We start from the raw sequence: 26,393 nt of genomic DNA on the forward strand, positions 1-26,393 counted from the left end.
AATAAATAAATGATGTTGAGAAGAAAAAGAACACACATAAATAAATAAATAAATAATAGCGTGGAAAGAGAGAACATACTAATATTTTTATATAATAAATTATTATTAATTAAATTATTTATATTTTTATTTATATTATTTATATTATCAGAGAGACATATATGTTACCCTCTGAGAACATTCATGGACATTGACTTTGTAGTTCATGTCACGTTTTTATGTCCACAGAGGGAGTATCGCTTCCAGGGATCACCTAAAAGCGGGCCATGACATCTCTCAGTCTTCTCTCTGACTTGATTTTACGAATTTCGCAAAGCTGGGTTTGTTTGTAGCATGCGGTACAAGTAAGTAATATGTTATTTGTAACAATCTTTAATATAGAGGCTACTTTTCGCTTTTCGTCACGTAATCAATTTTAATTTGCTCATATTAATTATATTAATTGTATACAAATATGAATTTGTATCTAATAGAAACCGAAAGCAGGTGACCTATGCATCTTGAGGTATTTAAGTTAACCTAAAAATGGAGCACACCAAGTCATTTTTCTTATCGGTTACTCAACGTATTTTTAGCAACTGGACAGCTTTAAAGGTGAGTTCATATAATCTTTATAATCTTATGTTAACGTTATAATTTTTTGTTATATTCGAAGCATAATTTTTTTGTTGCAATTGCACTTTTTACACAGTGCTTATTTTTATCCTCATTTTCCTATCAAATTTTATATAAGCATAAAATTCTTTAATTTTAAAGAGATGTAATATAAAAAACAATCTTTTTAATTTTGCTTATTTTAAATGTAAAAAATATATCATAATGTATAGCTCGAGATGAGCTGGAAGTTCTAGGACCTATGATAAAACTTATGACTTATGATAAAACTTTATCCATTTTTAGTTGGCAGTAGAACATGGCATGGGCTCAGTAGAAAGAGCAATAGAATTTTGTCCATATATAACAGAAGTGCTGTATATGAATGGTTAGTTGCTATTTACTTGGTAGTTTACTATTTCTTATTATACAAGAATGATATTATAAATGATATTATAAATTGCATTGAATTGCATTTTTCTATAGAGGGATTGACCAGTGATCAGATTGCTGCCGAAATAGAGGATTATATGGATGAACAACTTAACACGATACTGGAAGATAATAGTACTGTACAAGTAGCAGAAGAATTATTAAGATTTTATCGATATTGCATAGAGGGTAATGAATCTACAGCCAAAGTGGAACTTGAAAAATTACCACCATTACAGTCTTGGTTTACTTGTGAACGACCTACTCGATCTACTCGTTCTCTGCCAGTAGAACAAGATAGCAGCTCGAATGAGGATATGGACGTGGATAAAAGTGAACAGGATGGATGGACAGTAGTTACAAACAAGCGAAACAGATAATTTCAACTTTGTATAAAACATATCTTTACTTAGCGCTTTTCTTTTTTGTATATATAAAAAAGTCGAAAGACGTGAGGGGAAATAGAGAGAAAAAAAGAGAGTCAGGCGCATATGTTATATCCGAATGTAACATATCTGCATTCGTTCCATAATCATGTAAATTCCAGCACTATAAAATTACCTAGAAAACTGTTTTACCTAAAGCAGCCTCTTGAAGCATTGCTAATTATCATTTAGCAAGCGTCTCTTCTATATCTACAAAAGAAAAATAAAAATCTGTTTTTGTTCTTTACATAAAAAAAGAAAAGATGCTTAATAATATATTAATATCTTAAAGATATTACCTTTCCCACTTTGGGATAAACGGACGGTAAAGTAACCGTTATGGTGTATATTCTGATTTTTTATCGAGCTGGCTTGCCTTCTTTCGCCGGGTCCCGCCAAACTCAATATTACTGGCAGAAATACCAACCCGTGAAACAAACCAAACACCACTACTGATGTGAATAGCTGGAATAAATACGAGATTATTGCATCTCAGTTTATTTCGCGACAATTGTATTTTTAATAAAGAGCATGATTTACCTTAAAGAAAGTCATGAAAACGTAAGCTTTGCTAAAACCTAACAGGACAAAGGCGAGGAATGTGCTCAAACCACCGTTGAATACTGCCGGTCCAATAACGCTGAGCGTTGTCAATGCGCGTTCTAAAAGATAAAAAGTAATGTTAAAGTTCTCAATCTCTCTAATGGACATTGCAATTTTCTTTATAAGAAATATTAATTTTATTCAATGTTTAATAAATTTAAATAATATCTATATTTAAAGAAATTAATTTTTAATCATATAATCTATAATTAATTTGAATAAATTTTATAAATTTTAAAAAATTTTATATGAGATAAAAATATGTTTTTATTCTCAATACATACATGTTCCTATTATTATTATAAATTATGATTATTAATGACCTTGTTTACTGCCGCTCGAGCGTATGAACTCTAGTCCAATATGTGAAGCGTAATCAACTGCCAATCCTGCGCAAAGCAAGATCATAATGGTCGACGAGATTTCGACGGTCAATTCTAGGAAGTACATCGAACCCAGAAGATCGATGAGTGTGAAAAACACGCAACATATTACCCAAAACGACGTAATTAAATTTCTAAGTAACACTAACGTTACTACTCCTACCGCCACAATCTCCAGACTCAAGTTCCTGATTAATTCTTCACCGATAATCTGCGCAGATTAATTAATCCACAAAATATTTAATTAATGAGATAAAAAATTTCGCAACAATTTATTTACCCTATTCGACGCCCATGTTATATAATCTAACGAATAAATCGCTATATACTCGTATCCTTTAGTAAAATTCACGCATTTTATGCCGTCTCTCAGTGATTGCATAGCCTTTATTTGATCGGACGTCGTGCTTATGGGGATATGTTGCACTGGAATCTGCGATGTCTGAAATTGTCATACGTTTTCCCGTATGAAAAAATATGTTTCACAAACATTTGCAAGCGTATAGAAATATATCGTTATTTTTTACGTACTGTGATATTATAGTCATTAAAGGGTAATTTGTTGAATTTCATATCCTGGATATATGCTTGGCCCTTTACCGTGAACAAGAGATATTCCGTGAGAGTATTGTAATACTCATCTTTGTCCTCAATATATTGTGCTAATGAAAGATAATAAAAAATTATATGTATTTTATTATAGTTTAATTTTTTCTCGCATGATTATATTTTTATATCTCGTGGTTTGATAGTCAAATTGCATTTTACATCATCATTTTACTATGCGTCAATTAAATTACCTTTCCCGGTATTGTTCAACCATTTTTGGTACGCCATAAACCATGGATCGAGAGTATGATTATTGATGTACGGATTTTGCATGAGGATGTCCACCAGCTGAACCAGCGCTTGACGGTCCTCGTAATAATTTACACCCGTCAAGTATATGTTGACGTATTTACCGTACTTGGGAAAGTATTCCTTTAATTTATTGTGAAACTGTATAGGGTAAGATTCCTGATTCAGATACACGAGTGGATCAAAGTTCTGAGTTAATTGAAATATCGCCCACACATTGATGCCTAACAAAGAAGCGGTGACTAGCAGAATAATCGTTTTCACAGATGTTTTCATCATGCAAGGTCCGACGTATTTTTCGAAGATGAGCCTCTGAAAGTTTCGTTTACTGCATTCATTCGGTCGCCAATTGGGACGTGGTCGGCAACAACAACCGTCTTTCTTCGCTGCCAATCGTCTTTCATCGAATACCAGACAGCTGACGAAGAATGTGATCTCGTAGATGTAAAGAAACAATATACCCATTGCGGCGAACATACAGAAGGATTTTAAGAAAGGCATCACCGTCGTCATGCCGATAGCGAAAGCTACAATGTTGGTGAAAGATGTAACGGTAATGGACATACCTGCAAACGTGAGCAAAAGTATCAGTTGAATTGTTTATAAGATATCCTACTTTAATGATGGATTCTATTAATTCATCTAATGCATTTGCACATAAGTTCGTAGTAATATAAGCTTCTATTTTCCAAGTTTTTGGACATATATTTTTAATACACAATTCGACAAATGATAACGCGTATTATTTCTATTTCTTTTTAATGCCGCACCTGATATTTGAATAGACTTTGCGATACGGATAGAAATGTCCGAGGACTTGTCCGTTTCTGACATAATCTCGAGGTTCTGCATGATGACAAACATGTCGTCGACGCCAATGCCGAGCAACAGAAATGGCAGAATCTGGTGTACGGGTCCATAGAGAAACCCCATGTAGTAACAGACTCCGTAGGACGACAGGATAGCTTGACCAACCACGGAGATGCCCATGAGAGAAAGATATATCCGTTGATAAATCGCATTGCATCGACCAATCATCACGATTACATAGATCAGGATCAGCGATATGCCGCAAAATAACACGGTCATGTTGTTGTTGATCACCTGGTGCAGCATGTCCTGGTAGCTGCGCAGTGTCACCGCGTAGATCTCCATGCCCGGTGGTAAGGTGCGATTCGAATGTAGTACTCTCTCAATGAACTCAGTCTCCCATTCTGGTGAGTGTGGATTACTCTTTTTCAGCAACCAGTACATTAATGTCGCCTTTGCGCCCTTCACCTTGCCGTTCGCGTCATATTCGACACCTGCCAATAATGGCGTGATATCGGATAATATGTCTTTGGTATTCCTGTGTAAAATTAATTAATGCATCAGAAATAAATAAAAAATATGTGTGTATATGTGTATGCGCACGTGCTATTAACTATTAACATATTTCGAAATAAAATTTAGAAAAAATGCAGAATAAAATTTAATTGAAATATAATTGAATCGACATTAAAAGAATATAATTGTAGGAAAATAATTTTTAAAAATTCATTTCATTTCATTTTTTCATGAAAATGCGAGGGGCATAAATAATTTATAGTATGCTTATATTAAATTTTATGCGAAGATCTTGAGTGATTCAATCGTATCAATTTTGTTATGTAAAGTTTCAGGAACTCACTTATTTTGCAAAGTCATGGAAATGTCCCTTAGTATCTCTTTTTTCGTTAATTTTTCAATACTTTTTTTACCGTTTTTCTGCCATAATTTCAAGAGCGATTTGTGAATACAAGGCTCCTTTGCCATCGTCTTATTTATAATAGGCAGATATTCTTCGGGGAATTCGGCTTTATTCATAGTTTCCCATCTATCATCTTCTTGAAACCATGTAAAGTAGCTGGAATATAATGCAAATGCAGTAAATTTGAAATTAATTTCCATACGTATAAAAAAAAAATCGTACGTATAAAAAAAAATATTTACCCAGCGCACACATCTTTCCAAGTGTTATTTTTTACGACTATGCTTTTCACATCTCTCTCGATATCTTGAATCTATAATTAAAAAGTCAGCCATTACGATCGAAATATAATCGAAATAATATACATACTTTGACCTTTGTAGTCTTTATAAAGAATGTCTACTAAAAAATGCATATTTAAATAAATATTTAAAAAGTAGACTCATGCAACGTAACAAACATACAACGTAAGAAAGCTTATGAGCATCAATGTTAATTAATGTTAGATTAATTATATACATTACATACAAATGATTTTGATGTAATGTGTATATACATATATAGCGAATCTTATTTTTAAAAATATATATACAAAATATATATACAAAAAAATACAATCTTTGATGATAAGTTAGATTGCTGGTCGATTTTTAAACAACTAAAAGCATAATAAAAATTGTTTTTTCGCCGAAATTTTATAAAAAATTATGAAATAATTGATTTAATTATCGCGAAAAGAATTGTGCATTAATAGAAAAGAACCTTCGTTGATACTCGTATAATTCATGATCGCCTATGTACCGATCGCAGCACTTCGGGGTCCAGTATGTTGGGGGCAACGATTATGATGCTTTCGTGTCTGAGATCGTCCCGAAAGTGCTCCTTTACCCACAAAGCATCCTTGCGAATTGCAGAATCCGTCGGCGAGTAGAGTTCAATCTCGTCAATCTCCTCCTTCCAGAGTAATAATCCCAAGCCACAAACGAGGTTTAGACAAAGGGTCATGAGTATCCAAAGCCATGGCTTTGTAGCTATACTAAATCCGATCCTGAAGAAGACACACGAAAACAAAGGTAACAAAGGTAACAAAAAAATTAAAAGATCAAATTAAATAAAAAGTAAATTAAATAAAAGATATAAACCAATATTAAACGTGTGAATATTAAATATACAAAAAAATAAAAGAGAATAACTAAATAAATAAAAATTAATTCGATAAAGCATCGACTTCATCATATTCATTGAAAAGATTAAAACTGAATGCAACGCCAGCCCCAGATACCTTATATTAAATCATATAAATTCAATCCGTGATCATATGATCGTGAGAGAGACAATGGTAATCGATAAGTTGAGGTCGATGACAATGATCTCTGAATCACATAAATAAGATAGAAGATAGAGAAACAAAAATACAAATGTCTCATCGTCAGAATTGATATTAATTTATGTGCAATTCAATTATCAACATTTTGATATTTCTGCTAATTTTTATTAGGAAAAATATACACACATTTATAATAATCGGTCAAAAATTTTCATTAAATTATACAAACTTTATAGATATTGATAAATTTACACAGATATTGTATTTTTATTAATTTTTATTAATTTGCGGGAAATATTTTCCAGGCCTTTTGAATTGAAAATCATAGACTTTGAAACCTGTTTCTAGTTGTGCAGCTAATTGCTAACTAGATGCATTCAAGATGATTTCAGGGTCACACGCAAACAAATTTTCTCGGGATGAGACTTAACTTCTTTCTTACCATGTCAGCTATCATTCAAGTCACTTAAGCTATTAATTAATCGTTAAATAGAGACGAAGAAAAAAAACACTCTTTGGCACGAAAGTCGATAAAGTTTTTTAGATTGTTTTTGCGCTGCTTATAAATGAAATCTTTGATGTTCTCAGACATGCAACATCACAAACAAGAAATTTGCACAAGAAGCACTTGAAGAGTTATATAATGCGACATACGTTACAAATTAATAGTTTCTATAATTACGTTAAATACGTTAAAAATTAATAGTTTCCGTAATCCTACGGATATGCCGGATAAGTAAAAAAGATGAGGTATTAATATAATGACGAAATAAAAGCAAAATATTAAAAAAGAAGAATACTTGATAAATCTTTACGACAAATTAGAAAACAAAATTATCTACACATATTGAGGGCCATTATTAAGAGCAATGATACTGCAATATATCTTCATATAATCATTAATCCGATAAACATTTGTTTACAAATTAGCTTTCGAAAAAACAGAGATACTAATCTGTTTTAAATTTTAAAAATTAATAAATTTTAAAATTCCATAAAATAACATCGTTTAGAAATATTTTTGTATGTATATAAATTTTTAATTCTTTTGTATTTTTTATAATACTCCTAGCTATTTATCTACATTTCTTCTCATATTTAAAATTTTGTAATAATTTATATATAATTTTTACTACAAATGCACAATTTTATTGTTCTCTCTCTTTCTGTAATGTTTCTATTCAGGATTCAAAGATTATAGTAATATTAATTGTTAAGGCCTCGAAAAGTTCAGTTGTAAAGAAATGATTAAATAATTTTCACAAAACAATTTACTTAACGGAACTTTATTTCCGTGAAATTTATTTGATTGACAATGAAGAATGTGAATAATCAAGCACAGCGATCTTGCTGTGACGTTGCGAAAATTGGCTGAAACCAGCTTACTAACCTAGTAACAGTTAATATACGTGACGATGTCATCTATTTTTTCCATTTGGGACTGATTATCTCGATGACTCGAGAAAGACTTGTAATGTCATAATTCGAAAAACCATTCGAGTCTTTGACAGTTGCACATAATCATAATATATTAGACATAATTTTCTAATGGAAATCATTTTTCTGATGCTTTTTAAGTATAAAATTTGATATATTCAGACAAATAATAAAAGAAAAATAAAAAAAAGAGAAAATTATATCAAGTTATAATTGTAAGATATAATTATAAATTTATAATTATACATAATAATATAATTTAATTATTCGAGATCTTAAAAGTATCTTGTTTTGACAAACTTGAGGTAAATTTTTTCTTTGTTTTTCAGATTTCCTCCGAATCGCAAATTAGTAATGATAAGAATTTGAAATCACACCTGTGGCCGTCTTAAAATCGATAACGCAGCAGATGTACAACGCATCATAAATACTTATCAAAATATTTTCATTTATTTACGATAATAGCGTATAACTTTATCGTAATTACTGTTTTCTCTTGATACGAAATTAAGATATCTCGACCGTGTTTTATGTATCTTTCATATAAAATATTTTGTTATTACATATTTCTATACTTTATTATATACTTCTGATGCATATATAATGCTACATTATAATTTCTGAGAATTGTATGTTGTTCATATATCATTAGACAAAGTGCTTTCAGAATACATCATTGCTTCTCATAATATTAAGCTGGCAAAAACTTATTGATCGTTTGTTGCATCGCATAAAATGCATAGTATTGCATCGCATTATAGAGAAGATATAGCAAACAAAGGATTAAAGAAACCTTCGTGGAGTGAAAGCGAAACCTTTGACTTTATCAAGGTTCTTTCTGTTTCTTGTGGAAGGTCTCTCTCTCTTTCTCTCTTTAATTCAATCTCGTCTATCTCATAGCATCGTTTATTTTTCGTTTCTATTGTAAATAAAGAAAAGACGATACAGGAAAACAGAAATACACATGCAAATTAGCTTTTGCATTATATATCTCGACGCTGATTAATTCTGTTAGCGCATTGACTTGGATTGAATTGATCGAATATTGATCTAGATTAACTGAATCATTTTTAGAATAATTAAATGTCTTCTCAAAGAAAATACGCTAGGAAAAATATTAAACACATAGATCATGCAAAGTAAAATGTGATAGGCAGATAGATATCCATTTCGAATAGTTTAAAAGACTAAAAAAATTTTCTTCTCCTTTCTACGCGTGTTGTATAAATATAGGGAACTGCATACATAAGAAATTTTCCTATCTGAGACAACCTATCTGACTGACGATTTGTCATTGATTATTCATGAATTCTCTTCTACCGATCTGGAAAGTTGATCTCTTCGGCAAAGTTTTCAATTTTTATCATATTAGATATCTTTTCCTAATAAATTTTTAAATTATTATACAAATATTTTAACGTAAAAAGTTTATTTGAAATCAAACGTACAAAATATTCGTTAACAAAGTGACAAAATATTCGAAGATGGTTGGATAGATAACAACGATAACAGTGATTCTTATTCGACATTTTATATTTGACATTGCGCTGATTATGTTTTTTTGTATATTTTGAATTGTGTTTTTCTACGACCGACATTGAAAAGGATTCAGAGAGGATCGAAACGTTTGCGTTTTTTTTGTATTGAATTCTTAGATCAAGCGTCCTTTGTTCTTTTCTGGCAAAATCATATGTTATTCTAAATATATAATAATAGATTTTTATATGAGTTTACGTTGTTTTCCAACGCCGGTGGTTTTTTCATTTGCCTTTTTATAAATTTTTATGAAAATATTCGTTCATATTCAACCATTCATTTTTTTCTTTTTTTTCTTATTTTATTTATACTTTCTATACTCTAGTTTATTCTTTCTTCCTCTGCATGAGAAAAAGAGAGAGAACACCTTGAATATATATTTATTTTATTCCAACCAGAGAACGTGCAAACGAGCAGTCCACGGCGCACTGGGTGCATCCAACCGAGAATTCGTTTCGTGACTACTCTTTTTAATTCCGCTAACACATCCTTTGAATTCTCGAAATGGAAGAAAAGAAACGAGAGAGATTCAGAATTGAGAGTGCAAGAAATAAACAGAATAGCCCTCTCGAGCTCGAAGCTCCGTAAACAACGTGGAAAGCGATAAACAACGCATTTCTATCTACGTAGACGGTAGTCGGGAATCGAGCGATGGGGTGCGGGGAACCCTTTCCCCCGACTATTGCAGGCTTCCGGGCCAGAAGCGGGAAAAGGGGGACACAACTATGCGTACTTCCGCACACTCACCGGTAAAATATCCGATCGGCGTTCAAGTGAAAGTCGAGCAGCAGCTTCCTACAGCGACTCCACGTGACGATGGTCGTTCTGCTCTGTTCGTCGTCGGCCGTCGATGCGGCTGTCGTCGGCCGGTCACCGTCATCACGAGCCTCCATTTCGGCGATGCTCGCTACCGCGTCCGATTGTTGACTGGCGCTCCCGCGGTCGCTCTTTATGTCGCCGACTGACAGACTGACTGCTTGGCTGGCTAACTCGCTCCCGAGTGAGTTGGTATCATTCGCAGTAGCGCCGAATCCGTCGGGGCCGGGCGGCGGGATAGACTCCGTGCACGTGCGTTACGTAGACGCATGCAGTTGACAGGTACATCGAACATCGTGACAGCGATATCTCGTAGATGTATTGCGACTTGTATCTTTTCGCCGATATCATGTATATAGATTATAAGTTGTGTATCATGCAACTTTTTTACTTTTTCACACTGTCATAATTTTGTCCGTGCTATTATGATTATTGCAAGCGATATTCTTTTTCCGCTGACTTGAGGTACTGTTGGAGTCTCTATCTCCGTAGAAGCTTACATAACTGCTCGGCTGTGGACTGTGTCCTCTCGTTTTTCAGTCGTTTGATTACGAATATATTTGAACAGTTTCTGAAACAAATATTTTGATTTAATTTCAACGAAAAAAAACGGGGCTTATGGATATTCGTGGTTACCATTATTTATATACGAGGTGTCAAAATCATGCATGCATATCTCACCGTTGCACATGTTCAAGCACTATGCTAAACACCAATATATATGAAGTTAATCCCCCCCACTTAACAACCGTCAGGCTTTAAACATAACCGATGTCTATCTCCTCTATTGTCATTATTACTTAATAGCTGATGCACACATGCAGACACTCATTTCGCGCGTAAGTGACATAAAATTTGAGTTTTATACTATATCAACTAAAGCTACAAAATATTGAATAATCAAACAACATTATTGTGATAGTTATAAAAAATTGCTAGAGTTGTATGTATTCCAAATAAAACGTATTAAATTTTTATATTGATTTCTTACACTAATATTTTTTAAAAATATAATTATTGTTTATATTATGACGCTAATTATCTAAATATCAGTGAAGATGTGTAATGATGTAATAGCGTATATGCGATATAAATACACACACCAGATGAGCGCAAATATCTAGTACATGTGCACCGAGTGTTACTGAATATGTGAAGAAGATGGAGGAAGAGCTTTTAGTACAAGTGTACTGAATAAATACATAGATGAATGAGTAAAAAATTAATTGGAGTCTTGACACGAGAATGTCCGCCAACGCAAAACGAAATACAAATTCTCATCGTACTAAATATAATAGGTAGCAAAAATAGTCATTTCGACGTTAAATTATATTAAAATAATGTTAAAATGACTATTTTTGCTATCTTGGATAATAATAATAAAATATTTACAATTTGCAATTTATGATGACTTTCTCTCAATAGAAAATAGAAAGTGTGACATTTGGAGCAGATGAATTAAATACTTTTAAACTTAATCAAAATTTAATTTAAAAGTTATGTTATTTCGCTTTTCTTGCGCTTTAATAAAATTCCGGCCTCTCAATTAAATTAAAAAAAATTATTTTTATTTTCTAAACCAATTAAATTAAAAAAAATATTTACTTTTATTTTCTTACTGTATTTAAAAGATTTCGTGTACTATAACCAATTAAATTAAAAAAAATATTTACTTTTATTTTCTTACTGTATTTAAAAGATTTCGTGTACTATCTCAATATTTCATGTGATATATCAAAATGATGAAATTATGGATCCATTCATTGTTGCTTTCATTGATTCATTTTAAGCTACTTTAAAATCAAATAGATACATTCAAATTATTTTCTGGCGTGCAAAATATAACTCTAATATTCCATTGTGGAATATAATTATCTTAAATCTTTAATGCCACAATATAGATAGCATTATATCTCATTGAGTGCATATGCACCGAAGGGTCAAATGTTATCTTCTACGAGAATTATTTAAGAGTCATTATTTTCTATTAGAATATTTTCATTTAATTTCTTGTGATATACACTCTGTAATTAGGTTAAAAAACAGTTAATATATATGAGAATGAAGACGCAATGTTTGAATAAGCAAGTTTTACAAAAACAGATAAAAACAAATAAATCACATTAAAATTTACATAAAAAGTTGCACGAGTGCTTAAATCACACATGTACAAGATATTTACATATTTTGCATAAAAATTATTGCTATATACATATATATGATATGTGTAGCCATTTAAAAATATAATTTAAAGAAATATCCTCTTTAACTGAATAAATCACTTTAAACAGAAATGAAACGTAAACATCACGTCTGTCAAATCTCTTTTAGTTACACCCCACGTCTATAAAAAAAAGTTTGAATATATATATCAAAAAAGCTAAAATGAGCCCAAGAAAGCAGCTAAAATGAGCGAACCTATCTGTAGCGGTTTGATTAGTTTAACCGCCCGAAATAATCGCCGACGTGAAGTTCGCGACCCTGTCGCCGTCCTCTCATACGCTTGCATAGTTAGATATATCGAAAGCCACATGCCACATGTTGCATAACAGCATCCGATGTACTCGCGAACAGCTGCTTGCGTGCAAGTGCACCGACGAGACCACGATTAATCAACTGTGGTACACCCACACCGAGATTTCCTTCGGCAAGAATGGAAACAGGTTTCGCTCTCACGCTTTCCTTTATCGAGACTTAAGTCGTATTTTTATGCGTAGCAGTATAATCCTATGAAACATAATTAATACAAATCTCGATCGAGAAATCGATTTCTATCTTGATTTTAATTAATTTTATTCTCCTCAGAGGAGAAAATCTGATCCTAATTCGAAGCTTAGAATTTAATTAGAATAAGTTTGAATCTTATATAATTATAGTTATATAGTTCAATTAGAGTCAGATTCAATTATATTTAATGGTTCGCATAATTGGAATTAATTATGATAAGATGTTTGTGCAATGATATGGACGGTAAAAAATGTAAATGTAACACATGCACATGGATAATTTATGGCGCGTCTACGATTACAATTACAAATGTCATGTGTCTACGATAAACACACAGTCACACCTGTAGATTATTCTTTTATCTGTGAAATGTATTGGGTTGGCAACTAAGTAATAGCGGTTTTTTTTAACAAAACAAAAGACAATTTTTTCATGGAACAAGATAATTTTATTTATTAATGTATTGTCCATTTTTATCAATGACCTCTTGCCATCTTTCAGCATCATAATTCCACGTTCATAAAATTTTTGGTTTTTATCGGCAAAAAACTGAACCAAGTGCGACTTGACATCATCATCATTATTGAAATTTTTACCATTCAAGAAGTTTTGTAAAGCTCAAAACAAATGGTAATCCGATGGTGCAAGGTCAGGACTATACGGTGGATGCATCAAAATTTCCCACCCAAGCTCTCTCAATTTTAGGCGGGTCGCCAAAGATGTGTCGAGTCTGGCGTTGTCGTGATGGAAGACGACGCCTTTTCTGTTGATCAATTCTGGTCGCTTTTCTTGAATTGCATTGTTCAGTTTGGTTAATTGTTCAATGTACACATCTGAATTGATCGTCTGGTTGCGTAGTAAAATCTTAAAGTAGACAATTCCTTTGTAATAAAAAACTGACAACATGACCTTCTTTTAATGAAACCAATTTTGACAATGCCGTTCTTTTAAAGCTTCGTCGCCATACACAGCACATAACTTTTTGTGAGCTTTCGATGCGCTTTTTCCTTTGCGGAAGTAAAAAAGCAAAATTTGTCGAAAGTGTTCATTTTGCTTTTCCATTTTTCAACCGATGCCAAATAAAAACTACACAACCGATCAACAAATTTTTTTCACAGAATGTTAATTGGAATACGAACTGTCAAACAACAATATGAGTTTGACATTTGAAATACGTGAACATATCCAAAATTCAACTAACATTATCTATCAATGAAATCCGCAATTACTTAATTGCCAACTCAATATATAAATATTTGTAGCGAAGCGATGACGTGTTACAGATGAATGTGAAATGAATGCGGGAGCATGATCCTAAAGTTCAAGGTCTCGCTCTGCCTTATGATAATATTATCTAAAGCAAAACTTTCGACACGTGATCGCTCCACAAAAAAGATCCATAGTATTTATCGCATTAGTATTACATTATATTAATTACAACATCGTATTACATTACTATTGAAAGAGATTACCTTGAAAGATGGATGGATCTTTCATTCGAAAGATTGAATTAAATAAAATGAAGATTGAATTAAATGCGAGGTTAAATGCACGGTTGATTAAAATAAATTTGCAACAGCTGATACTGAAATATGACGCGGATATTTTTTTAAAGATCAAGTTAATCCGCATCTCACAGAATCGGACGTTTAAATTCTCATCTAAAAATGGATACAGCATCGATGACGCGTCCACTTCTTCCATTTTAACGATAATTAATTGATGCTAGTCTTTCAATATGAAGTTAAGCGCATTTAAACGCGTTTGAATCATAGATATGTAATAAATATAAGGTGCTTTCCATTTACATCAAAACTCAGATAAATCTCACTTCTGTCTTTCTTCAACATTCATGTTAAAGAAAGACAGAAGTGAGATTTATCTGAGTTTTGATGTAAATGGAAAGCACCTATTGATTAGCGTGCTCTATCTTAATCCTAAACAATCAACGCGTGTGTCATAATTATAGCGTTTTCAAGCCAAGCAAGTTTGAGAATGATTAATAACATCATAAATCTCCGTCTTGGATTACTAGAGATACTTGGATCATTATATTAATCGATGAAATCTTTCTCCAAAAAGTGTTGGATTGATTAATCATTTCAAAAAATCTTGTGCCTTAAAAACGATACGTTTATATTATTAATATTATACTCGTATTAATATTATAAATTTTATTTATATTAATCAGATTCGAAATCAATTTTTGATCGAACATATATTCATGACAAATTGGATTTAATTGCTCTCAGAGCGATCTAACCTGTTTCACTCGAGAACGCTATTAGAAAGGTTGTCACGAATGTATATTTATCTTCCTTTATAACTTAATTACCACGATTCCTGTTTTCTATTCTTATATTTGAAAGGAAAGACTACATTCCCGAAAGCTTTTTAAATTACGTACAGTAGGCGCCAATAATGCCTTAACATATGAAATTGGTCGTATTCGAGATTAATAATGACTAGTTATTATTAAGTTATTATTAATCTTGAATGCGACCAATTTCATATGTTAAGGCATTATTGGCGCCTACTGTACAACGCTTGGTCGAAATTACAAATCACAATCTACACTACACTTACTTGTTTATGGTTCCCAAATGAAGTTGCACCCATTCTGACGTAATCTCCGACGCGGGCGCAGCAGGTCTAGATAATTCGTGACTCGAATCGGTCTGACATTTCGGCAATTCTGTAAGTATGCATGTAGAGTACATTTGAATTTAAAGTAAAATTGAATAACGATGGGTGCGATCTCGATAATAATATAATAAAAATATAATTTTAAATATCTTAAATATATCTTAAATATATTAATCAGCGAAATGACGCGCGCAAACGTCGAGACAGAACGCGCGCTTAAGTTTGCGCGGGAAGACGCTTGTAGAACACATAACACATCTCCGGAGCTGGAGGATCCCCGGTGGCGATGTGCGCCGCATCGAGGCTAGACGATGAGCACGATTAGCGAACGGTAATTTCAACGTTTTCTTCCTATTGCCTTTGTGTCGAGCTGTGCTCGGTTTGCATCTCGGCCTGAATAATCCTAGAGTAATCCATCTTATATTATACTGCACCCTTTCAGGGATCGTAATTTTTCATGTATCATAATGACGAGAACCGCCAGTCTCCGGGCGAGAGAAGAGGATGGAATTACGACTTATCATCGCGAAAAGCCGTTCTATGCAGATTGCTTATCTGGTGTATGGCACTTGTTACACATGCAAAAGGAAGCGGAACGAGATTATCGTCCAACAAGGAAAATAAATGTCTTTCCCTGCTCTGTGTATCTTGTAAGAAAAAGACGCTTTTATCTTCCATCAGGTAAAAATCTTGTTTAGCGATATGATTGCATAGAATTTCAACATTGAATATCCGAAAATTTTAAAAAATAAACATTTAAATAAGATACTTCTACTGCAATGTTCTTAATAATAATATAGAGTAAGTTATTGAAAAAGATTACATATAAAAGGCCGCATTAAGCTTAAAAAAAAACAAATTATGAAATCATATTTTTCACTCGATTTAAAAAAAATTTTTGACAAATATTTTTCTTTAACATTTAAAATTATTCCATACACTATGTTACACTACTATGTTGCACTTATCCTCAGATTATAATGCGTGATTTCTGTTTAATCTTCTGGATTCAGATATAGAAATATCCACAGAGATGTATTATTTAGGTAAAATCTCAATCCAAAAGAATTTACGTACATCAGTGGAATTCGGATTCATCCAAAATACTTGTAATACTTTGATATTGGCAATCAACGTGGATAACTTACTCCTGTATTACAAAGTGTATTGGTTTGACCTCTGCGTCGACGATAATTCGCATCTGTCCCTGTTCGTTTATGGAGGCTAAACAAATTGCCGGATCCACCTGAGCCCATCGAATCCAGTGGGGGGTCAAAAAGACGAATCAAGCTCGAGCTCCGCGCCCCTAAGTAGGTCTTTAGCCGTTCAAAGACCGTTATCCGGCTCGCGACCTTCGGCAAACAATCCATCTGCGGTCGTTTGTCCTCGCGCAACAACGGCACCGCCGTTGACCGGATCTCGCGACATACTGTGCTCATCCAGCTTCCCATACTGCCGATTGGAGCGAATCAATCCGAAGATGATATTGGTATGATCAGAAGATCATGATAGCTCAGCTTGCTCAGTTTCCGAGAAATTAATTCAATTGATGACTATCAGACTTGAACTTTATTTTTACTGCACTAATACTGCGTTCGCTTATTGCATTATATTAATTTGCAATAATCATTAAAAAGAATTTAGTACAGATTAGATGGTTAATCTTAATATTGTAAAAATAAAAATATTTAGTTTAATTCAATTAAATTTTTAGAAAAAATAGAAATCTAACGATTAAAAAATTCGGTGCAAATAGTACAGTAGAATTAACAGTATAATTAATTCTAAAGTTCAGTACAGTTAATTTCTCAAAAGTTGAAAAAATGAAATAATTTAAAGACCAATTTTTCTGAGATTTTTTTGAAAGAAAATTCAATCAAACGTTAACTAATTTTAAAAGATTAATTAATTTATTATTATTAAAATAATATTTTAAAAATTATTGAACTTTAGAAAATTAATTATTATTATTATTAAACAATTAATTGGATTATTCAACTCTTGAGTAATATTTTCTTATCTTACTTATAGATTCTTTTTTTCTGAGAAAAAAGAGGAACTCTTGTTATAAAAAGGAAAGAATGCGAAGAGACCTTCGCCTTCGCACATCATTTACATTTCTAAGAGAGAGGAAGACTCGAAGTTCTAAGAGAGAGACAAACTAGATTCATCTCCCACACGTGGACTCCTGCTCACCTTTTGCGATCCTTCTTTCCCGGAAATACTGGTCGACCAGTTTGCCTTTGACTAATTAGGCAGAATCGCAGAATGCTTTCGGATAAATCGATGACTCGTCGCTGATTCCTTTGTGTCAGTGCAGCGTGTAACAGGTTCTCTCGTATGTAACGAGACGTCATTCAGGCGAATGTGGCCAGGTAAACCAATTGACGAGGTAAACCGGCGGTGGCTGAAGGTGTCAAGGTAGGGAGTTCACTCCCGGAGCGGAGTGAATGCCTTTCTCAGCTGCTTCGTCCCGGTATTTCAGTGCTCCTGGTGCTGCACCAACCGATGGGACTCGTCGTCTCCTCGCGCGCGGTCGTGATCAAGAAACTTAAAGAGATACCGGTAGATCGGCGAAATCAAGTTCAACGATCGACGAGCTGATCGATCGCGTGATCAGTTAATCGCATCGTCGATCCGAGATAATAAACGTGAGTAACATGTTCGCGAGGTGACTTATTGCTTAGAGCAAGAATCAAATATTAATTCAAAAACGATAAAATAAATCGGATACTCGCTTATATGTTATTTATTACGCATTTCTCATCTTCGACATTCGATGTAATAATTGAGATACAAAATACTACCTGCTACATCTTAACTAAAATGCCTGCTAAAGTGTAATCGAAGATTAAAATCCGGTATGCATACATCACATATAAAATTCGCGAATCGAATTTTATTTAAAAAATATTCAGATATAAAATTAATATTTTATAATTCCGCATATTCGAATCATTTTAAGTATTTCGCGTTGAACTAGCGGCATTAAGATAACAGCAACATTATACTTTTAAATGCAGTGTATTAAAAATGTGTCGAATAAATCTTTAACATCAAGTTTGGTCATGAAATTGTGAAATTTTCTAGGATTAAACTAAAGATCATGAAAGAATATTAATTTCTAATTTAGCAACTATTTGTATTAAACAACTGTTATATGTGAAAATTTTTCAATGAAAATATCCTTTTTAATTCTTTAAAGTATTAATCTTTTGTTCTTTTTCCTAAAGAAAGTATTAATTTTTTATTCTTTTTCCTTTTCAAAGTAATCTACTTTAGAACTTAATTCGTTTTATATTGTACATTTTAGTTTTAATAATTGCTCTTAAGCTATAATTTGAAATTTATTCAATTCATCACTTTTTTCTCTGCTAATAATATTCTTCTTCTGTCTGATTCAAGAGATGTAAATAAAATAAAATAAATGATATATGGGAAACTAAAGATATTAAATAAAGATATTAATTAATTAAGATATTCAAATTTAAAAGATTCAATAGTATTTTAAATATTTACAGTATATTATGTATATATATATATATATATATATATATATATATATATATATGTGTGTGTGTGTGTGTGTATTTTACATGCATATGTAAACAAAATATTAAAAATTTTCTTGATTATTATTATGACTTATTATTAAAACAAAAATTCTCAGTTCTATCGAAATAGATTTAAAAGTAGGATGAATAAATATGTAAACATACAAATGGGATAAGTTTTATAGATGCGACCGAATTTGAGGTCAGTCATAATAATTTAAATGGCTGAGTGCACTATTCAATATCGGTCGAATACTGAATTCCCAATGGAATTAACGGTTTTAGAAAGCCGTAAAATAACCGATAGAACAGGAATCGTGTATAAAATCAAAAAACAATTTGCATCAGAAATTAATTTTTGGGTAAATATCTGTGCACATAAATTCTTTTCCTCTGAGTCTCAAATTAAATTATCACATTGGGCAATATCCCAATGAATACATATAAAATACATATAATCTTATTGTAACATGATGAAAAGAAGCAGAATTTAATCATCGATATTTGAGAAAAATCATTCTTTCATTATGATTTTTACGGTATTTTTTCTATTTCCGTTATTAATGTAATTACCAAACAAGAGTCTAGAAATAGTAACTAGAACTGAACGAGTTGACAGAAAATTTCACACGTATAATGGCTTGATTCATTTAATGAATAACTGTGGACTTGTCGTGCGAGCCAACTTTTAATTGTCACGCTTCGCCTACATACGTAATTCAAAAAACTGGATATGAATAATTGGAATTTCTATTGCTCAAATCTAATTATCTTGTCATTTGAATGTGATTGCAACCGGTGTGCGATTTTGTAATTAATTCTTAATATGAATATATAGTAAATTCTTAATATGAATTATACAGTTAAATCATTGTAGAATAAATAATAGGGAGATGAAAGAAAAATATAATTGTGCATCGTAATCCATGCTAACGAGAGAAATGTAGAGAAATAAATTAGCTACGCGGGTTTGTTAAATTCAGAGAAATCGAACGAAGAGAAAATTATCGAACTAGAAAAGAAATCTTTAGCTTACTTTATTAAATACGCCAAACATTCATCGCGAGAAGTGTAGCATCACGCTCTCCAATATGACGCAGCAAACACACGCGCTTTCCAATAAATTGTCGAGTAACTTTAGATCCAAATACTCTTTCTCTCTCTCTATTTCTTCTTGAGGTGTTGGCCAGCACGCACGTGGTTAGCACGCTTGTCACTCTCTCCCGGAACGGGGCTTTTCCCTTCCATTTCGAGGTCACGCTTTAACATACAAGTACTTTCGATGCGCTGAACCTTGCCTTCCTGACCCAATAATTCTATTATTCTAGTCCGATCTGTAAAACATCAATTCGACGAGTATCACTTTTGACAATATCTTACCTCTTTATAAATTCTCAAGTATACATTTTAATTTTCTTATTAATATCTCTATAAATTCTTAAAATTATGCTGAAGTCTTAGAAATCTAGAAAGAAAAAGTCTCTCTCAGAGTCTAGAGAAATCTTGCAAAATTTCCGGCTGAAAATATGATATAATGTATATGAATCAGATTAATTAAATATTTATAAATTAAAAATCTTTTCTGCCTTTATAATTATATTTATTGGTCTTGCCTTGACCGACGAAAGTATTACGCTCTCATCGTGATTGCGAACGTGTAGCAAATTTTAACGGCATTGCCACCGTATTTGTATTTCACTCCTATTTCTTCGATTATGAGGTCACAGCTGTCAATTCAGCTAAATGAGATACTGCAAAAAAATGGCAAAGAATTTTGAACAACTGGAGGTATTTTCTCATGCCATGTCGTTCCGCTTATATTCGTTTCATTGCAATGAATAAGAGCAAAGAAGAGTTCGCGTAAGAGAACATGAGCATTTAGACAATCGTGATTACGTGCGCCAAGTGCATCTTGTGAACACCTTTCTTCTCTTCTCTCCGTTACGACACACTAAAAATCCCACGCATTCGTTCCGCTGGAATAGCGGGAATCTAACTCTTACCGCGACCGTAGTCGTTAAAATTCGTTACGAGAAATTACATCCATCACAGACCGAAAGTTCGCTGAGATAGAACACAATTCGAGATAATTCTTATTTCCGCGATAAAAAAATTATTGTTTTATATGAATTTATTATTTTATACATATTTTTGCCACTTTAAAATTGTTTTTCTTGTTCAGGATCATGATCAGAATTGCAATTCTCGTTCTTACGATTAATCTGGTGAATGGCCAGCTCAACTACGAGGGAAACCCGTTCACGGAATACACCGAGTATATCGCCGAAGAGAGCAATCTTTCTGAAAAGTCTGCCAGGAAGAATGACGCCTCATTCGATTACTCGAACTCCGAAATATCATCGCCTTCCCAGAAACTATATCCAATCGTAGAATCTGAAATCGACAAGCATCTACATCAAGTGACGGAACCTGACAATCTTCTTACTGATAAATTGCAAAAACAAACTTCATTCTCGGTCCAAGCCTTTCGATCGAACAACACAGACATGCATTCCGCTCGCCAGTTCCAGGTTTCTTCCGATCAGAATTCAGCAGAGCTCGCGTTGAACACGTTTCTAAATTCCAAAACACCCGAAGAGTCCCGCTTATCTCTCGAACACTATCTCCGCAGCCAAAACTCGCCAAACGCTCAATCCTCTCGATCCTCGAACGTAATCATCGGTCAAAATAAAAGGATGATCGAACCAACGCTCGATGTTGAACGGCCATTGAACCCTCAAATGGAACAACAGCAGTCGTTGGTAGTTCCTCAGGTGAACCAACAACTGCCACCGCAAGTGAATCAGGGTCAACTGGTACCGCAGGGCCAGCTAATGTCGCAGAACCAGCTAGTACCACAGAATCAGCTAGTGCCGCAAAATCAGTTAGTGTCACAGGGCCAATTAGTAACACAGGGTCAGCTGTTACCGCCTACAGGACAGGCTTATGACTATGTGGGGCAACCGCCTCCAATTCAGCCCGTAATCAGGGCACCTGCGGGAATTATCTTGGGACATGGGATGATGCAGCCCGTACCGCTTATGCCCGGCTTTCACACCAGGAATGATATAACGCCAGCAATGTGGAGAGAAAGGATGAGAAGGATTCGCGGACAGCCGTTTCCTTTTGCGCAACCTAGGCTGGCACCAGGATTGTACAAAGGAACGATCGCAGGTAAGTCTGAAAGAGAAAATATATGATATAAAATATATAAATATATATGAATAATTTTAAGCGATGATAGCCTTGAATACGAGATAGAAAAACAATTTTTTGCGAGTTGACCCAAGATAAAAAAGCTTCATCCTTTTTGAAAAAAGAATTTAATTCGTGACTTTGCCTGAACGACACATTACATCACTCGCAAAAAAATATTATTCAAACTTGTTTTATATTTATAACTATTTGTCTCTTTTAATAATCGATATTTTATTAATAATAAGAAAAAAAATACTTAACTCTCTGAAAGCATCAATATTACGCAAGTAATTTATTAAAATTCTATGGAGATGAAAAAATTATATCTTAAAGTTATCTTAGAGAGACAGAGAATAAAGAAGAAAAGAAAGGGAGAGAGAGAGAGAGAGAGAGAGAGAGAGAGAGAGAGAGAGAAGGAGAGATTACATTTAAATTATTTTTCATGAAATTTAGAATAAATTATTTTAACTATAAAATATTTTTTATATTTAATTATAAATATAAAAAAATCACTTTTGTAAAGGAAATTTTTTTAAAAATTCTTCAAAAATTATTCATAGTTATTTTGGTTTGCAGATAACGAATAATAGTGTCTTAACGAGTAGTGTTGAAATACAAGAATACTGATTTGATGGAAGTGACCTTTAACTATGATATAACTATATTATGCGGATGTATGTTATGTTACGTTGTATTATTCCGATATATTTTTAGTAATTTTATGCAAAAAAAAATCGTGAATAAACACTTTCCATTAGCAATATATCTTTTTTAAACCGATTGACGTTCGCGTGAATTTATAAATCGCAATCTACTAATGATCGCATCTATTACTAGCACTTAGATTCTCATTTCTTCTTATAACATAATCATTTACGAGCTATCGCATGTATCACATATTCTAGCATATAAAAAAAACAACAGGAAATTTATAGACAATTAATAATAATTTTAACGATAATCAATTGATAACTTTTCCTTTCAAAGATATCTTATGACGCATACTTTTTTTTGTACTCAACACTTGAATAGCATTAACGCACATTTGCGTTGCAAAACAGGCACGCGTATAGAATACACTTAACGCATCGCGATAAATTGTATGAATCTTTTTCTCTTAATGGAATCTATCACCTTCTGGATATCTCAGTTCCTTTCAAGCCCAAGGCTCCGATCGAGGTGATTTATACGAAGCCACCGGGTTTCCATCGAGGACCACCCATCATCAGTAATCCGCCGGTTCCTTACGAAGATGCGAGCGCCTGGTTCCCCGAAGCCGATCATCCGCCGTCTCAGAAGGATGTCTATTATTCGCAGCTGTATGCGCAGTCCTATGATCCTCATTATTACAATTACATTGCCACGACCGGTAAGATACGGCCGTATCTCTATGGGAAGCTGGGTAAACGTGAAGAGGAAAAGGACGATGGTATCTGGTCGGAGTTGTATCGTGGCTTCACGAAGCATGGCCTGAAGAACATCATGACGCCGACCTTCCTATTGGGCATGACGTTACCGGTGGTGACCCTGATGCTCTCTGCCCTCGTGCAAAAGCGATCCCTTGCGCGATCGGATGGGGCGAGAAACTTGGACCAAGAGGATGCTCTGCAAGAATATCTCGAGAGGTTGCAGAGAGCGATGGAGTGTTATGCTGATAGGAGCTCTCAAGATGCGAAGCTAGACGGATGCTAGAATAAATTAAGAAAACATTCTAATGCTAGATGAGCCGTTGGACGGAATAATGGCGCGATTTAATTGAAATAAAATCCTTAAGTCCGGTCTTAATGTCAATGTTGATAAAAATTGCATTAATTATTCAAGCAATAAAAATATACATGTGAGTAGTAATTTGATAAATTGCTTTCATATTCAAATAGAATATAATGTGTGTATTATAATGAATGTAATATTTCCTGATTATTCTTTTATTATAAATAAGATTGTTTAATATTAACGTTCATGTTAAAATCGGGCTATTTTTTCGCGCAACACTTATACTTCTTCATTTCATTCGACGGCTCAAATGTGGCCGTCTGATTCTGACATTTATTTATGTAAATCACGCTGATTAATTTATCGAAATAAAAATCGGATAGCCACATTTTGCAATAAATATATGGGGAGAATATGGATTATTGGTGCTTAAATCGCGATAAAAAACACTGATATCACGCGTGCTTTGTAGAGGTAAACGTATAAAATGCTTTTAAGCGGCCATGCTGACTAACAGGTGTGATAGAATTGCAATCTATCATTTTCTGATATATCGCGCCTAGATATTTTATTAAGAAACAGTTCATACGTGAGAGATTGCCGTTCAATTCTTAACATCATGAATTTTTAGAAGATGTATAAAAACAAATTTATATTAGTCATTTATATTAGCCAAAGTCATTTTAAAATGCCATGAGTTTATAAATAATATCGCGACATAAAGAATTAATAAATAAATTATGTTATACAAATCACATAAAACATAATATATAAAAATGCATATTTAGGAATCAATAATTTTATGAGCTAAGAGAAAAATTTAAAATAAATAAATGTAATTTCTATCCAATGAAACGATCGTTTCCGGCAATTCACGTGGAAAATAGATTGCTGTTTTCCACATGAATTACATTCCAACTCTCGCGATATGGCACAAACCTAATGATACGCATGTGTACGCAATGTATTATTAGTATTACGCAAGATCGGTGTCTCTCTTATGTTACACAAGTCGTTAAAAAAAAAAAGAAAAAACAGCTGAAACGACTCTTTAATTCCTTGCGCAACTTAAATTTAGGAGAATTAAATAACGTAAGACGAGTCTCGTAGATTTGCCAATGTGCACATCGAGTATACCATGTATATACATGTACTTAATATAAAAATATATAATATATATTCATGTTTAACTATAAAACCGATACACCAGATGTATGTTTATTGTTCCTAGCATAACGAATATTCCCATATTCTTCGTCAATCTCGGAAAAAATCAAGCATAGAAATCTTCTCCCCTTTCATTTTGGATATGGTAGTGAAATCCACCGTGGGAAAACTTTCACGCATCTCAGTCATCTGTTCGCACAATGGATGCAGATGAGGGAGAAAAAATTATTACTCTTTAATTAAATAGTAATTAACTATTTCATCTTTTATTTCATAACAATCAATATATATTTACTGATCGATATAAATTATTTATAGAAAATAAGAGAGCATCTTAGAGAAGAATAATTTACCCTTGTTCTGCGATAATATGCAATTAAATGCAAGGCGAGACTGGCTTCGAATTCTGATCTTAAACGTTGCAACCCACGTCTCCTATTACACACAGGCTGTCGCCTAATTTACGAGTTCAGTTCATTAATATATGTTCAGACTAACATAATTGACCTTGTCGTCAAATTGCTAATCCGGCATAGTTCGCTAGAATTGTCTGTACGTGCATTCGAGCTGTTGAAAGTGTCCTATATATGGACAACGCATAGTTACATTATGTTAAAATATCGCGTGCAGTGGCGTTGTATTAAGAAAAAATTCGCTGAAAATAATAATTAGCATTACACAAGAAACTTACAATAAAAATGCAGCTTTATCTAATTTATTACAATATTTCCGCACACGTAGATGGCTCGTAAAATGATATCCTCTTGCAAACATAGACAAATTTTTTATTAATTACATAATAGTATAGCTACCGAATTAATTTATATCTGAAAATTGATTCAGTTTTAATGATTCGCGAATTTGAAGTTTTGTTTTTCTTTTATATTAGCTGATACGAAAAATATAAGGTATATATGATAAAATAATATATGTATATAAAAATTTTATCTCTATGTATAATAAAAAAAATTTTTATACGAAAGACTGGCAGCTTATAGGATATGTGCATTGTTTGAAGAGTTGTGTTCACAGAGTATTTAGAAAGTAATATTAATTTAGATCGATATATATATATTTTTTCAGAATCAGCCGGTTTTGCCGGTTATGCTAGATCTGTTCGATGTATTAAGATAATTTCACAGTGCAGTGACCCAATCTGGAATGCTAAAAAACCTATCTGAATGTTATAAATCGTTTAATAAGATGTAGGTCACATATCAACGGTATTTATTTATGATTAAAGTTAAA

At 32.9% G+C, this 26,393-nt stretch overlaps 4 protein-coding genes across 10 annotated transcripts; 2 read left to right on the forward strand and 2 right to left on the reverse strand.

Moving 5' to 3' along the window:
- Positions 1-235: 235 nt before the first annotated feature.
- LOC145961252 (pre-rRNA-processing protein TSR2 homolog) lies at positions 236-2,001 on the forward strand. The gene is made up of 4 exons (XM_083081266.1): positions 236-344; positions 474-594; positions 901-982; positions 1,081-2,001. The coding sequence occupies exons 2-4, from the start codon at positions 526-528 to the stop codon at positions 1,404-1,406; spliced, it is 477 nt and encodes a 158-aa protein (XP_082937392.1). The 5' UTR covers positions 236-344; positions 474-525; the 3' UTR covers positions 1,407-2,001.
- Positions 1,407-14,433, reverse strand: LOC145961250 (patched domain-containing protein 3). Of its 4 annotated transcripts, XM_083081259.1 has the most exons (13): positions 10,777-10,879; positions 10,072-10,711; positions 5,826-6,072; positions 5,267-5,337; positions 4,965-5,180; positions 4,066-4,643; positions 3,238-3,861; positions 2,969-3,099; positions 2,718-2,879; positions 2,378-2,648; positions 1,992-2,113; positions 1,751-1,916; positions 1,407-1,661 (listed from the first exon to the last, which is right to left on the reverse strand). In XM_083081259.1, the coding sequence occupies exons 2-13, from the start codon at positions 10,215-10,217 to the stop codon at positions 1,636-1,638; spliced, it is 2,760 nt and encodes a 919-aa protein (XP_082937385.1). In that variant the 5' UTR covers positions 10,218-10,711; positions 10,777-10,879; the 3' UTR covers positions 1,407-1,635. The 4 variants fall into 4 exon arrangements, with proteins under 4 accessions (XP_082937385.1, XP_082937384.1, XP_082937383.1 ...); XM_083081258.1 differs by lacking the exon at positions 10,777-10,879 and adding an exon at positions 14,340-14,433 and having other exon boundaries at positions 1,407-1,916; XM_083081257.1 differs by having other exon boundaries at positions 1,407-1,916; positions 10,777-10,880.
- Positions 10,103-24,647, forward strand: LOC145961251 (uncharacterized). Of its 4 annotated transcripts, XM_083081263.1 has the most exons (9): positions 10,103-10,422; positions 15,477-15,564; positions 15,692-15,844; positions 15,956-16,194; positions 16,560-17,002; positions 17,545-17,934; positions 17,999-18,164; positions 21,250-22,241; positions 23,416-24,647. In XM_083081263.1, the coding sequence occupies exons 8-9, from the start codon at positions 21,254-21,256 to the stop codon at positions 23,955-23,957; spliced, it is 1,530 nt and encodes a 509-aa protein (XP_082937389.1). In that variant the 5' UTR covers positions 10,103-10,422; positions 15,477-15,564; positions 15,692-15,844; positions 15,956-16,194; positions 16,560-17,002; positions 17,545-17,934; positions 17,999-18,164; positions 21,250-21,253; the 3' UTR covers positions 23,958-24,647. The 4 variants fall into 4 exon arrangements, with proteins under 4 accessions (XP_082937389.1, XP_082937388.1, XP_082937387.1 ...); XM_083081262.1 differs by having other exon boundaries at positions 16,527-17,002; positions 17,545-18,164; XM_083081261.1 differs by having other exon boundaries at positions 17,545-18,164.
- On the reverse strand, positions 13,339-16,972 carry LOC145961253 (uncharacterized). The gene is made up of 3 exons (XM_083081267.1): positions 16,662-16,972; positions 15,454-15,562; positions 13,339-13,731 (listed from the first exon to the last, which is right to left on the reverse strand). The coding sequence occupies exons 1-2, from the start codon at positions 16,962-16,964 to the stop codon at positions 15,458-15,460; spliced, it is 408 nt and encodes a 135-aa protein (XP_082937393.1). The 5' UTR covers positions 16,965-16,972; the 3' UTR covers positions 13,339-13,731; positions 15,454-15,457.
- Positions 24,648-26,393: the final 1,746 nt, after the last annotated feature.

This window comes from Camponotus vicinus, unplaced genomic scaffold, assembly GCF_025532165.1.
Source record: "Camponotus vicinus isolate PSW18456_S1 unplaced genomic scaffold, iyCamVici1.0 SCAF_11, whole genome shotgun sequence".
Taxonomy (NCBI): domain Eukaryota; kingdom Metazoa; phylum Arthropoda; class Insecta; order Hymenoptera; family Formicidae; genus Camponotus; species Camponotus vicinus.